The sequence below is a fragment of the Excalfactoria chinensis genome, chromosome 4, assembly GCF_039878825.1.
Source record: "Excalfactoria chinensis isolate bCotChi1 chromosome 4, bCotChi1.hap2, whole genome shotgun sequence".
Classification (NCBI taxonomy): domain Eukaryota; kingdom Metazoa; phylum Chordata; class Aves; order Galliformes; family Phasianidae; genus Excalfactoria; species Excalfactoria chinensis.
The window spans coordinates 80,545,673-80,559,543 of NC_092828.1; the positions used below are offsets into that span (position 1 = coordinate 80,545,673).

A 13,871-nucleotide genomic window follows, 5' to 3' on the forward strand; every position below is an offset into this window, starting at 1 on the left:
ATGTGCTCCAGCTGGGGCATTTGCTACCTCTTTATTTGTTCCTGTTGCTTTCTTTCCTCTGCAACCTCTCCTAGAATTCTGGGCTATTGAGGAAACTGTCTGGAGTTCCTCAGAGAAAACTGGTGCTGGAAGGAATCAAAGTTTGGAGATACCAGAGTTACATAGTCAGTAAGGGGACTTGAAGTCATGAGCTTATAATGGAAGTAAATATTACATAGAACATTGGGCTAGCTGTAAGTGAATATGATTGAGACTTGGAACGGAAGAAAAGAGAGCCATGTTCTACATTTTGTCTGCTGTGATGACAGTAGGAAAGCTGAGATTCTTTCAGTTCCTTCACACACAGCTTCTGCTCCATGTGCAAAGGGCTGCAGCTCCCCATTTTCCCCATTTATTTTGTCCTGCTTCACCCAAGATTGCCAGCACCAACACTGCTGTTTCAACCCTGTGCCTTCAAGGGCTTCTATCAGGTGCAGTCTGCAGTGAGTGCATGAGCTACAAAGAAGCACACAGTCCTTTGAGGGTGAATTACCCCAGAGACAAAGAAGAAGAGCCCCTCACACATATTTCTAGCAATCCCAACACTTCTCATCCTCAGCCACCCTCCTCCCCAGCAGGGAAGAGCACAGAGCAGGCAAGGTGGGAGCACGGCACCAGTGCACAAGCGCAGATCAGTGCTCAGCATGGGGCTGAGACTCACACAGCCCCTGGGGACACAGTCCTGCCTGGTGCCACCTTTGGTTTGGGAAGCTCAGCATCCTGCTGCTACACATCCATCCTGTAGCAATTGCAGCTGTGGTTGAAATGTGAGGAGTCTGGTTTGGGATGACTTGATGCCTACCACCTGCCCTCTCTAAAAAGAAAACCCAAGTCAAACTTCCAAGTCACAGAGTCATAGAATTCTTAGAGTTGGAAAGGACCTTTAGAGGCCATCTAGTCAGACTCCCCTGCAATGAACATGGACATCTACAGCTCAATCAGATTGCCCAGGGCCTGATCTAGACTCACCTTGAAAGTCTCCAGGGTTGGGGCATCCACCACATCTCTGGGCAATCTGTTCACCTCCCTCACTGGGAAAGACATTTTCCATATATCTAACCTAAATTTTCCGTCTCTAAACTTGAAGCCATTTCCCCTTGTTCCATCACCACAGACCCCGCTAAAGAGTCCATCCCCTTCTTTCCTGTAGCCTTTAGATACTGACAGGCTGCTATCAGGTCACCATAGAGCCTTCTCTTCTCCAGGCTGAACAGCCCCATCTCTCAGCCTGTCATTGTAGAACAGGTGTTCCATCCCTGGGATCATTTTTTGTGGCCCTCGTTTGGATGCTTTCCATCATGTCTCTCCTGTACTGAGGAGTCCATATCTGTATGCAGCACTCCAGGTGAGGCCTCACCTGCACAGAGCAGAGGTGCAGGATCATCTCCCTCCCCCTGCTGGCCACAATGCTTTTGATGCAGCTCAGGATATGGTTCACCCCCAAGACTTTTTCAGGAGTGCTGCGGTCAACCCTTTCATCCCCCAGTTTGTATTGGTAGTGAGGGTTGTCTCAACCCAGGTGCAAGACCCCAGGTGCATTTGGATTTGCTGAACCTCATGAGGTTCACCTGGGCTTGCTGCTCAAGCCTGTCTAGGTCCCTCTGGATGGCATCCCACCCCTTTGGTGCGTCAGCTACTCCCCACAGCTTGGGGTGATCAGCAAATCTGCTGACGGTGCACTCAGTCCCGCTGTTGATGTAACTAAGTGTCAGTCCCAGCACTGACCCCTGGGGGACACCACACATCACTCCAGACATTAAACAATTGACAAACACTCTCTGGACTCTATTCTGCATCCAGTTCTTTGTCCACTGAACAATCCACCCATCAAATCCATCTTTTCTTGGAGAGAAGGATGTTGTGGGGTACTGAAACACCAAGAAAGCCAGGATGCATATACCACAGATGCTTTTGAAACATTTCATATTTGCCCAGGAAATTAATGACATTGCAATAATCAAGCACTTTTCATGGCATTTTACAAATAAAAGCTCACAGCACCCTCATTAGATGGACAAGCATGAACATCACAGTTGTAACCAGACAGATTTAGTCACATCCCATACAGTGTTCAGTCAATGTCAGTCTGCTGGATTCAGGGAGATCCCTAACTCAGTCACTATTCCAAATGCCTCACATTTCTCTCTGCAGTGCATCTTTTTTATCATGCTTCCAGCTTCCACACTGTAAAATGAAGTGCTAGCAACCCCTTCATTGCCAGCTGTGCCTTGCCAGGAGAAAAACACAGAGTGCCAGTTAAGAGGCACATTACCTACAGGTTTATTCCCACTTGTGATGAACTCCAGTTTGATTGCTAAATGATATTCCTGGATATCAGCCCCCTATGTAGCCTCTTTACTATCCTTTAACAAGATAACTCAAGAACAAACAAGCTGTACAACCGGTATTTGCTGGACTGTAAAAGCCAGAGGCCACCCATGTCCAGAACAATTCTTAGCTTCTCACATTCTTGCATGCCCTAACAGGGGAACTCCTAACAGGAGTACACCTTGCCTGCATTAATGGCTAGCAGTGTTGCACCCAGCTGCACCTTGGCCTGGAGGTAAAGGACCTTTACCTTTCAGATCCTTTCTTTCTCACTTTGCTCCTTCAGGCTGCTCAGAAATCATTTGCTATATAAAATGTATAAACAATCACTTGGCTGAAGGTTTCTACACCAATGGGCAGGAACTCAATTGCCAGGTTATGCAGTTCTCCTGAGTTAAAAAAAAGCAGTAAAACCGGTATATTTATCAGAGGAGAAAGCAGACAGGAAGAATAGTTTCCCTTGGTAAAGTTTACTGCTTAGCATCTGTAGCCCCATCTTCTGAGCAGTTGCTCATGTGGAAATGCTGGTACTCTACTGAAAGTTCTGTATTTCATATTCTGATTCCATCGCATTCACAAGGGTCTCACTCTCAGCATTTTTACTCAGGCATACACTCTCATAGCTGTTGCCTGTCATGCTCGCATAGTTGTTACATGTCATAGTAACATTTTCATAGGATTCTTCAGTCTCAGAATTTATCTTCTCTTTTCTGCACTTAACAGGGACTTCCACATCAGTGTCTGGTCTAATGACATCTGCAGTGCTGTGGCTGAAACAAAGAGACATTCATAAGAATGAGGACTAAGTCCCCCTTAACAGCTGCTACCTCACTCCACCTCCTCAACATAACGGGGAGAATATAAGAGGGACAAGTTCTTGAATTAAGATAGAGTCACTTTAATGACAATAGCAAAGGCCATATGTGGAAGTGATCAAAAAGAAGTAGGGAGATTAATTCCCTACTTCCCATCAGCAGGCAAAGCCCAGCCACTGCGTGGGAATCAGAGCCTCAGTACATGAGGTAGTTGCTTCCAGAGGCAACAGATGTAACCAGAAACACCTCTCCCAACTCCTCCCGCATCTCTCAGCCTTATTGCTGAGCTGGGTGCTACATGGTGTGGAAAATCCTTGTGGTCAGGATAGGTCAGCCATCCTGGCTGTGTCCCACCCTGACCTGCTGGCCCCCATGGGTTGGAAAGAGAGCCTTGGTGCTGCACAAGTGCTCAGCAATAGCCAAATCCCTGGGAGTTACTGACACTGTTTTAGGCACAAATGTAAAGCAATGTTAGGGCTGTTACGAGGAACGTTAACTCTGTCCCACCCAGATAAAAGAAATTTGACTTTTCACTGAGCAAAAAGGCTTTTCTGATACAAATAGCAGTATGATGACCTCAAAAATCTTCTCAACATAATAGGTGAAAAATTGTACTTACAAAGTAACTTCATAGATGTGTTCTGGAAAAAAAGGAAGAATTAAAATGTACTGATGCCTATGTTAATGACTAATGTGCCCCAGGAATAAAAGTAAAAAGAGAAGAAAGCAAGCAAAACCAACAAAGAAACCACAACTGCTCCCAGGTATTCCCATTTTCAGGAATCACTATCTACTCTTTTGCTCCCTGGGGGACACCGGCTAGGGCAGAGCAATGGGACTGTGGGGATAGGAATGGGGCTGGGGAGAGCACAGTGCTGCCCTACCCTGCCTGCCCACCCCTGTTAGAAAGATGCTATTCCAAAAGTCTTTAACAAATAATAATAATAAAGTTTGCATGCTCTTATGTGTTCAAGCATTCAATAAACATATTCTGTGTTTGTTAATTAAAAAGGAAATGCCTTTCTCAGTCTTTCACCACCTATTGTGATTTGTGTGTGCTTTGGTCAAGTATCTTCACAATTCAGCTACCAGGGCTGTCAAACATAGCTGTGAGGACAGTACCAACCCCAGCCCACAAAGCCCTCAGAGCTAAACCAGGGCAGGCATTCAAGCTCCCCACAACAACTTACTTACCATTTTTGGACTTTCTAGCACAAGCAATAGCAAAAATGACAAGGAAAACCACAGCACCACCCAACACAGCAATCAGGATGACCAGGTACCGGTGAGTCCTCCGGGAACCTAGAGCAATATGGCATGAGACTTTCAAACAGAGAATCCCTCCCAGGCTGCAACAGCACTTACGTGGTGCTGACCATGTCCTGTAGGCCCAGCTAGCCCCTGAGCTCTGCATGCAGTTTTGTCCATGTTCCTGCAACTCCCCCTGTAACATCATCTTGCCCTTTTGGCCCCACATGGGTGTGTTTGTGTAAGCCGGAGCCTCCTGCTGAGTGCTGGGGCTGTAGCTGTGAGCTGGGCAGAAGTGTACAGTGCATGTCATGGAAGAAAGGCTGGTGCCCTCACCACTTTTAGTTCAAGTATGCAATCCAATTGATATCTGGAGCATGTTCAAACCTGCCATGGCACTGCAAACCTAGATAAGGTACGGAAAGTCAGCTTGAGTTGCACACAGTCCTTTTTGTTGCTCCAGCCTTGAGACCAGAATGAACTACTGGTCACGAACACCAGAAGAAGCCTGGATGTTCTGGTTATGGAACTTGTTTCTTTTTTTCCTTACAAGTACCTGGTTTATTTTAAGAGTTCCTATAGAACAGCTGGTAATACCACTTATAGCCAACATACAGTACATGAACCTTGGAATGGAAGATACTGAGCAGTCAGTTCCAAGTTACACTGATGTCTCTACTTACTCTGAGTTGTTTCATCTGTTTCTGGGTATCCCACTGCATTCTCAGAAGTCACTGCTGCTTCAGGCAGATCTGCAAAGCAAACAAGAATGAAAAGCATGCAGTGCAATTCCTATCTGCCTTTTCTAGGCCATGAAAATAGATAAGCTCTGGAAACAAGCAACCCCTTCCCTTAACTTCTATCTGCTGAAGCTGATTTACATGACCTGCTATGGTGGGGCACAATCAATTCAGATGAAATGACCTCAGTGTTAAAGTTTCTACAAGAGGATCTACTCTAGCCCAGGTCTGAGTTCCCACAACCCACAAAGATGAACAGGCAACTGCGAGTCCTTCCTCAGAGGAGATAGCAAAAAAAGCAACTGCTTTACAGCGGCTATTGTCTCATTTGTATCTACTGTTTCTGTTCAGTCCTTTCTAAGGGGAGTCTGAGGTGGCTTGCCTAATAGTAGATATCAATATAAGCTTCCCCCTCCACTGGGCTGGTTTTATATGGGCATCATTGAGTTTGTGTTCCCGTGGATGGCTGCCAAGAGATTGCTGTAAGGAACTGAAGTGGCAGTACACAGTCTGCTTGGGCTCTTGGGAAAGATTTCAAGCATTACACCACCTTGTTGTCTTAGTGACTTTTGGACTGACTTAAGCATCCTCCCAAGAGCACTGTTATCACTGTGAAGCACTGGATCAGCTCCCTCCCCCCAGCCCCTCACCCTGGCCACATATTGCTCCCTGCTGACCTGTGACTGGGCAGTGTGCCTCCGTTGTGACAGACGGATCTGCAAGTGAAATAGGGCAGGAAGGCTCAGTGTGTGCCAGCAGGACCACAGCACTCCTTTAGCCACTCCTAGCAGCCTGGCATGCTTCTCCATAGGCACTACAGCATTGGCTTCACTCTGCCAGCATAGCCTGCCAGGCAACACAAGGTGTGCTGAGGGCTGAGCCAGGCTCCCCTCCTGCTCAGCCACGCCATCAGGGGCTGGATGCCATCTCCTGGGCCCTGCCTGACCTGCTGTGCTCTGAAGCAGGCAGGATGTGATCCACATTTGACATTATGCACCCAAACCCTGCATGGAAGGAAATCTTTTACCCCACTGTGGCTGCCTTGAGGAAGGGCTGAGGGCTGGGACTCACCTCTCACTGTCAGCTCAACAGTGTCACTGCGACGCACCAGCCCTGTGTTGACCCTGTTCTGCACCTCGCAGTAGTACATCCCCGCATCGGAGGGCTGCAGGCTGTTCCACACCAGCTCAGCCTCACTGCCGAGGATCTGCCCATTCCTGCCCGGTGCCACCCGGAACCAGCGGTAGCTGATGGGGGGGGAGCCTTGGGCCACACAGGTCAGGCTGGCCTTGGCTCCCGCTGGCACCACCAGCCCCAGCTCTCCAGCCACAATAATGGGCTTGGTCACATCCACTGCAAGACAAAGCAGGTGAGCCCAGGTCACGGTGGCTCTAGTAGGGGAAGGTTTCCCTCGCACTGCAGCAACTTCCATCCTCACAGTCCTTTCCCAGGACATCATCTCCCTGCTGTGTTGTGCTCTGTGCAGCTGTGCCTATGGATAGACCTGCACCAGCTGTGTCACCCCTATTGCCACTGCCGCACCACAACAGTCTGCTCTGCTGAGTCATTGCCTTTCCCAATTCTGCCATAAGGCCCCTCTGAGGAAATAATGGTTTTTTTTAAATACATACTGAGGGTTCCTGGAGAGGGGTGAAGACACATCTGGCCAGCATGACTCCCATGTACTACAAGAGCCAGGGACACTGGGTATCTTCACAGAACCAGTCCTGGGCACTAGATCTGCCACCTGGATCTGTAGCCCACTGGCAGATCCAGACCAGGTGCAGATTCACTTCCTGAATCCATAGAACTGAACACAAAGCTCTTCCCATCTGGGTACCTCAACACCTGGCTTGGATGTGGGCAGGCAGAATAGGGTGAACTGCCTCTTCTCCAAATTGTTCTGCAGTTTATACAACAGCAAGGCTTTATTCCTGGATTTACCTTTGGCAACTTTAACTATAGTGGTCACCTCCTTTGTTATCAAGCTGTAGTTTTCAGACCTCCAGATGACTTGACAGGTGTAGTGTCCGCTGTCAGGAATTTCAAGGTCTGTGATATGGAGTGAAGCATCCCCCGGGCTGCCCTTTGGGACACTAACTCGGTTTCGGAACCGAGACAACAGGATGTGATCACCAGAACTGTCCCTCCGAAAGATGGTGGAGGTGCTGAGGTCTCTCTCCAAGCTCCAGGTAAGTGTCTGCTGTGTGAAACCTTGTGAGGGTGTGTAGGTACATGGTAAAGTAGTGGATCCCATCCATACCCCTTTGACCTGTGTGGTGCCAGACAGATCCAGGAGGGCTGCAAAGAAACAACAATTGAAGGGAAGAAACAATAGCACAGCAGAAGAGGGGAACGTCCCTTAGGACCAAGAGAAACCACTAGAGACAGTGGAAGACAGCATGTGGTAAAATCTTAAATACACTGTAGACCACAGCCAACTAAATCTCGGCCTGTCCCCATCTCACTGAGCATAGGGAAGTGAACAGTTACGTCAGAACTCATGGCTATTCTGGCCAGTTCTCAATTCCTTCTCACTACTGAGAGACACAAATCCTGCTCCTAGTAACTGCATCACAGCTGCAGCCTCCACGAGAACTTCAGGAGCAGCCCTTATTCCTACTCCCTTGCCACAGCCTTCATGCACTACTTCTGCTGCTTGGCTTTCTGCTTATACTCACAGGATGACTCAAACAGCAGTGGCCTCTCCCTCCACTGCTGACACTGCTTGTTCTGACAGCACCACTTGCAGTATTGTCCTGTACCCCCTGAACAAGAGGAAGGGTGAACAAATCACATTTACTGAGTCACTGCAATAAGAGTGTGCGTAAGACTCAGTGTTTGCACTCCTTAGCATCATTAGCTTCTTATGAAACTTCCCTGTTGCTCACAAAGGCAGCAGTATAGGTGGCATGGAAGCACCGTGCAGGCGGGTATCTGCCTCTACTGGTCTGAACTACTGGATTTGGAACAGCAGATCAAACCCAGTCTCCTGCATTAGCCTTCGAGAACTTCAGCTCTGACATAGATTCCTTGGTTGGTATTTGTCTCAGCCAAGTAAATATGTTGCCAGGACCCAAACGGGCACAGGAGGAGGGGGTATGGACTTTGTGATGCCTCATTTATTCTCCCACTCTTTCCAGCTCTCTGTCCAGTGAGGCCATTGATACTCTGGGAAATGTCTCACATCAGCAGCATGTTACCTGAATTTAGCTAGACATGTCTCACCTCTATCTGTGCTCCTTTTTCTCATTCTGCCTTCTCTCTCTTTCCCCAGAAAGACACTGCATTAACCCACAATAAATGTGAAATGTGGAACATAGTTCAGTGTATTTGCATCAGGAACAATTCCATGCTTCTGTAAGTAACTTGTCTGAGCACCTTTCTGTTTCCTGAGACCTTCCTCTGCCAATCTCAGCTGTTCCAAGAGCAGCACTAATGCCTCATGGGCATATGAATTGAAGCCAGGATTCCACTGTCACCTCTCCTAATGCACCTACAGAGTGAGGACATCAGGAGTAACTGAGGGGAATTGTGTGTGCCTGCACGTACCCTCACAGTTACAGCTGTATCTCTTCTTCCCAGGACCACAGTAGCAGAGCAATGGAGATGCATTATTAAATTGGGATCATAGAATTGCTCAGGTTGGAAAAGACCCCAAGATCATCCAGCCCAACCACCCACCTGCCAAATTCTAGAAGAATGTGCACATTCCAGCTTCACAAAGACAGTTTTGGGAGGTAACACCACATCGGACTTGTCCTCTACATGGATCCTGAAAGGTCCTGCTTTGTTCAGCTGTGGCACATGGAACCAACCTGCCTAACTCTGCCCCATCTGCAGCACTCTCAGAAGCAGCTGGGTGTCCCTGATAAGAACCTCCCCAATGAAGACTTGTGACCTCTCAGGCTCTATTTTTTAAGTAGAAACAAATAGCTTTCCACACTGCACAACTTTCAAAAAGCAGGACATAGCTGAAAACAATTCTCCTACCCTCTTAGTTCTGATTTTCTTTCTCATACAAAGAAGCAGTTACTCACCCCTGCAGCCAACGAAAGCCATCACCACCACCACCAGCAGCAGCACTGCTCCCATCTTCCCTGGGCTGGGGCTCCACTCTCTTCCTCCCGAGCTTGGTGAGAGACCTCCACACTTAGACCAGAAGACAAGTCAAGAACACTTCCCTTTCTTCTGTCCTGTGTCATCTGGGATCCAGGCTGATCTGCTGTCCTTTTTCCTTCCTTCTTTTTGAAATATCACGAGTCCACTCACTGAGGTGAAGGATGACCAAAGACTGCAAGGATCTGTCTCTTCCCATTTCAAATTCCCCACCCTCTTCTTTTGCCTTTTTCCAACTAACACTCTGTTTTTATACTTTATTTTTTTCCCTCTCATGGTTTCATATTTATTTATTTTTTCCTTTTAATTTTCTTCCAGTTATTCCATGTTTGCATTCACTCCATAATGAAATTGCTTTGTGATGGCAACATAATCAAGTACTCAGTAACAAGGGAAAGCAAACTGGAAAATGCTTGAAAAGCAAGACTTTCAGCTACCTCTGACTTGAGTGCGATGATATGGCTCAGCGTCTCCTCCCTTCACACTCAAGGGCCCAAAACCAGGCATCCAGAAATGGCAAAACACAGCACCCTTCCCACAGGAGGTGTGAGCGCACCAACTCACCACATATCAGGCAGGAGCACAAGGCACAGATCAACCTGCTGGGGCTCCATTTGTTTCTTTGGTGCCTTCTTTGCTGATGATACTGTGCTCTTCCACCACGCACGTGCAGTACTTCAACAGCACATTACCTGCAGGTCAGTCTGTGGCCCCAGGGAGGAAAAGGAACAGCTATAGTTCCTTTGCCTAACAGAGCCTTCTAGACCAGAAAAACTTTTTTTGTTTGTTTGCTTTTCTTTTTCTCCTGTTTCAACAGAGAAGTGTTTTGTTTGTTTTTTTTTTTTTAAAAAAAAGTACACATCCACATTCTGCTCTTTACTATGAAAGGAATTTCCCTGCAAAAGCTGCATTTTTCTCCACCTGCGCAGAAACCGTGCACTGTTATGATGCAGCTGCAGACGTACTTCCCAAAGCAGCATGAGAAGGCGCACAGCAAAGATCAGCAACCTGGAGTCATCCACACTTAATGCTACAGCAGATTTTAGCACTCAGAGGTGAGCATCACTGCCTGCTGCTCCCATTTTCAGAGCATCACGGGTTACCTTGGCACACTTTTCTGCTGTGGTCATCTGGCTCATGAGCAAAAGCCACTGTGTTTGTCCCACCTTGTGCTATGCAAACACTCTACAGTGTCTTGTGGGGAAATGATTTGTGGCTGCTGGCAGCAGGACTTCAGTCTAGGAGGTGTTCTGGGCACACACTGTGAGGGTACCTTTAACAGTAGATCAAAATGTTACCAGTAGGCATCATGCTCATTATTATCCTGTGTTCAGTGTATCATTAATATTAACAGAAGAAGGAGTTACAGAAAGCAAGAAATGTACATGTGAAAGCAAGCCTACCAAGTGAATTATGTTATAGGCAGTCAATTATTCATTAAAGCTACTGCTTAATATTTTTTTCCAATAGTCATACTTTTAACATCCAGTTAGCATTTAATTTTAACAGCTGCATCATTCAACACAACCCACTGAAGTACTTCCAAGAAATAATTTCCTCTCCACTCCTCATTCTTGTGTCTGTGGTCTATATACTTCTATGCTGCATAGACTTCTCAGCCAGAAAGAAAAGACTGATGGAAGGAAAAAAGCAGCAGAGCGCCTGGAACACTTCTCTCACCAAGATGTCAATCACATCAATATGGAAGGTCTAAAGGCTGCAAGAAATACTGAATGGCATCTCTGAACTGAAGGCAGATGTGTCTGAAATATGGGGACCATTTTCTCTTGGAGCTTGAAGGGCAATTCGTCTCATTTTGCCACAGCCGAGAATGTCAAACCATTCTCTGGAAGCACTGCAGTTGGGTGATGTTGGGCAGCTCTCCCTTTCTGTGAAGGGCAATGAAATCCAGTGACCACCTTCTTCATTTCTCCAAAGTCAGTAATTTGATGGAAACAGTGCAGGTTTCATTTCGCTCTTTGGGCAGAGGCACATCTACAGTAGGATGATTTGAACAACGTGATTTCAGCTGAGCTCTGCTTATTGCTGTCATAGAACATACAACAGTAAAATCCACCGAAAAACTATATTAAGCATGGCCAGCCTGTAGGAAAGAGCTGAGAGCAGCGTGGCTAAAAACCCAAGCTAAAATTGCTGATTTGGCCATTTTTTGAACCGGACATGCAAGACTTCCTGAAGCTGTAATTGTTCAGGATAAAAGTTGACTACATAGCTAAACCAAACATGAAGAACGTAGTTCCTCAAATATGATCAACACTGCATCTTTCTCTCCTTGTGGCAGAGATATAGCAGCCAGTGTTCCTCCTGAGTCATGCAGACAGCCCATGTCTTTCTTACGAGAAGACTTCTTGTGGTTTCACATCTGAACACATGAAGAAAAAGCCTTTCATGTCCTCATGTTTCAGTGCTTCTGCTTTGGATTGAATCCGCTGCTTTCTCCCTTTGCAGTGCCAACTGTGCCCTTCACAGGAACCCTGAGCCTTCCTGCCTTATGCTGGGCACGATGCTCCCCAGCATCATTTCCTCAGCTCAGATGAAGTGACCAAAATTGCTGTTTGTTCTGGAATTTCTGCTCCTACATCTCTGGCTGCTAAGAAGTAGCACAGCAAAAGTCCATGTTTCACAAAAGCCAATCACAGATGGGACCTCCCACCCCACCAGTAGTGCCCACACCTACAGAGCTTGGGGCTTACCCTTGGGTTTTGAAATAGCCTGCCAAGGGCTAGAAAAGTTTGCTGCAATTTTCCTGATGAAGCAAATCATTTCTTAGCCTGCAAAGTGGTGAGAAGCAGCGCTGAGCTTTGTGCAAACCACCAAAGGTAACAGGACAAGACAGAAAGCTCTCAATGTGCTTTAGCATGTGCACCTGGAGCGGGTGGTGGTAGGGAAATAAATAAATAGCAAATTTTTCTGCAAGATGCTCTTATTTGGCATGGCCAAAGCCAACTGCCTAAACAGAGTGGAAATACTTCCTGCATGTCCTACAGAAGCTAACTGCACAAGACTTCACAGCTTTGTCTATCGCATCAGTTTTCCCACACTTAACAGAGAACCATAACAGTCAAGAAAACATGGCCTTTATTCTACTTGACAAAACAGAACTTTAGTGTTCAAGAGCATTCCCTCCAAGGCTGAAGTCATGCAACACAAGAGTGATGTACAAATGATCTTCCTGAAAATTAACTTCCCTTCCCAGAAATTCCCAGGTCATTGACATCGGTTCTGGGTTACCCATGAGCTCAGCCAAACTCTAACAAAGGGTTCCTACCACTAAGAATGAAACTTGTATGTGTGAAACCACCTGTGTTCATTTCCTGCTTTGTGCCACCTAAGGGTTCACAAATGCAGGTATTAAATCCTCCCTGTACCCACAGGTTTCACATTCACTGGTTACCAATGCTTTTGGTAGCCCCATTGCTATTCAGTACTTGCTCCTTCCATGTTCCTGCTTCAGTGACTCCTCAGAGGTTGTCTGAACTCTGATTTCAGAAAACACAAATGCTTCTGTGGGATGATCTGCCTTAACCTCAGCTTGTCTCCCTGCAGGCTCACTGCATGCCATCAGCTGTGCTGCACAAGATGCACAACAGCTGCTCTCTTCTCCAGAGGTATCCCAGACTGGGTTAGGATCCAGTCTTTATTTTGCATTGCCAGCTGCCTCAAATCCCCAAGGAGGGTTTCACCACACAGAGCAAATTCACAGTTTTGCTTCAAAAACAAAGATGAAAGACGGGAAAGCAAATTAACCCCCAAAAGCAAGGGTTATGCTGCAGGTACAGCACAGATGGTCTTTCCCAGCTAGGTTAAGACCAGCAATAGTGGAGGCACAGGCAGGGAGAGAAGAGTGAGCAGCATGGGGTGCATTATTGCTCCTATGTTCATACAGAAGTACCACATCTCAGAGTTTGGTTGGTTTCTGCCCACTACCTCACCTGCAGGAAGGATGAGACCTTTTTCCTTCATTCTCCAACAGCACGAATCATACCCATCTCTTTGCTCAGATGTTTACCTGGCCACCTGACTTTGGAGTACCTCTGCTTCCCAATACCTCCATGTAAAGCTATAATGCAATGGAAAGCCCAGCAGTAATAGCAGGGTGGCAAAGTCCTAAGCTACAGCAAATGAGGATAAGTCCAAATGCAACAACCATAGATGCAGAAACAAGGGGAAAAAGCTGCTTACCTTTGGAAGGCCTCAGGTACACATGAATCGCCAAAAAACATTCTTGCCTTCACTGCCATGAGGAGTGGAAAGAGGTAGATCCTGGCTCCCTTCCTTCCATCACTCAGGTAACACTGCATGCCCTGAGCTCCCCTGGGCTGACTCTGCCTTCCCACCAGGTGCTCCATCACTGCTTCAGGCCATGACTGAGCATTTTCACTACACTCCATATAGCACCACAGCCCCAGAGTCCCACATTCTCACTGCAACAAGTTCTGAGATGGATCTGAGACAGGTGGGCTGCTTTTCAGTAACAAGAATGCTCCCTTCCCAGCTCCTGTCCACCAAACACACACACACACAGTTTAAAATTACCTTTTAAAAAATAAAAACACAACAT

General features: G+C 46.9%; 1 protein-coding gene across 3 annotated transcripts; it reads right to left on the minus strand.

Annotated features, from left to right (window-relative positions):
- Positions 1 to 362: 362 nt before the first annotated feature.
- Positions 363 to 9,394, minus strand: VSIG4 (V-set and immunoglobulin domain containing 4). 3 transcript variants are annotated; one of them, XM_072335516.1, is made up of 8 exons: positions 9,211 to 9,394; positions 7,115 to 7,471; positions 6,242 to 6,523; positions 5,848 to 5,886; positions 5,114 to 5,182; positions 4,377 to 4,484; positions 3,802 to 3,823; positions 363 to 3,137 (listed from the first exon to the last, which is right to left on the minus strand). In XM_072335516.1, the coding sequence occupies exons 1-8, from the start codon at positions 9,263 to 9,265 to the stop codon at positions 2,900 to 2,902; spliced, it is 1,170 nt and encodes a 389-aa protein (XP_072191617.1). In that variant the 5' UTR covers positions 9,266 to 9,394; the 3' UTR covers positions 363 to 2,899. The 3 variants fall into 3 exon arrangements, with proteins under 3 accessions (XP_072191617.1, XP_072191616.1, XP_072191618.1); XM_072335515.1 differs by having other exon boundaries at positions 5,821 to 5,886; positions 9,211 to 9,367; XM_072335517.1 differs by lacking the exon at positions 7,115 to 7,471 and having other exon boundaries at positions 5,821 to 5,886; positions 9,211 to 9,367.
- Between the last annotated feature and the right edge of the window lie 4,477 nt (positions 9,395 to 13,871).

Bases quoted from the DNA above. Each gene is read 5' to 3' on its own strand.
- VSIG4 (XM_072335515.1), bottom strand. From the start codon at position 9,265: ATGGGAGCAGTGCTGCTGCTGGTGGTGGTGGTGATGGCTTTCGTTGGC. The intron at 4,485-5,113 runs GTAAGTAGAGAC...ATATTGCTCTAG, and splicing joins AACAGATGAAACAACTCAGA to GTTCCCGGAGGACTCACCGG. The intron at 3,138-3,801 runs GTAAGTACAATT...TCTTTGTTTCAG, and splicing joins CACATCTATGAAGTTACTTT to CCACAGCACTGCAGATGTCA.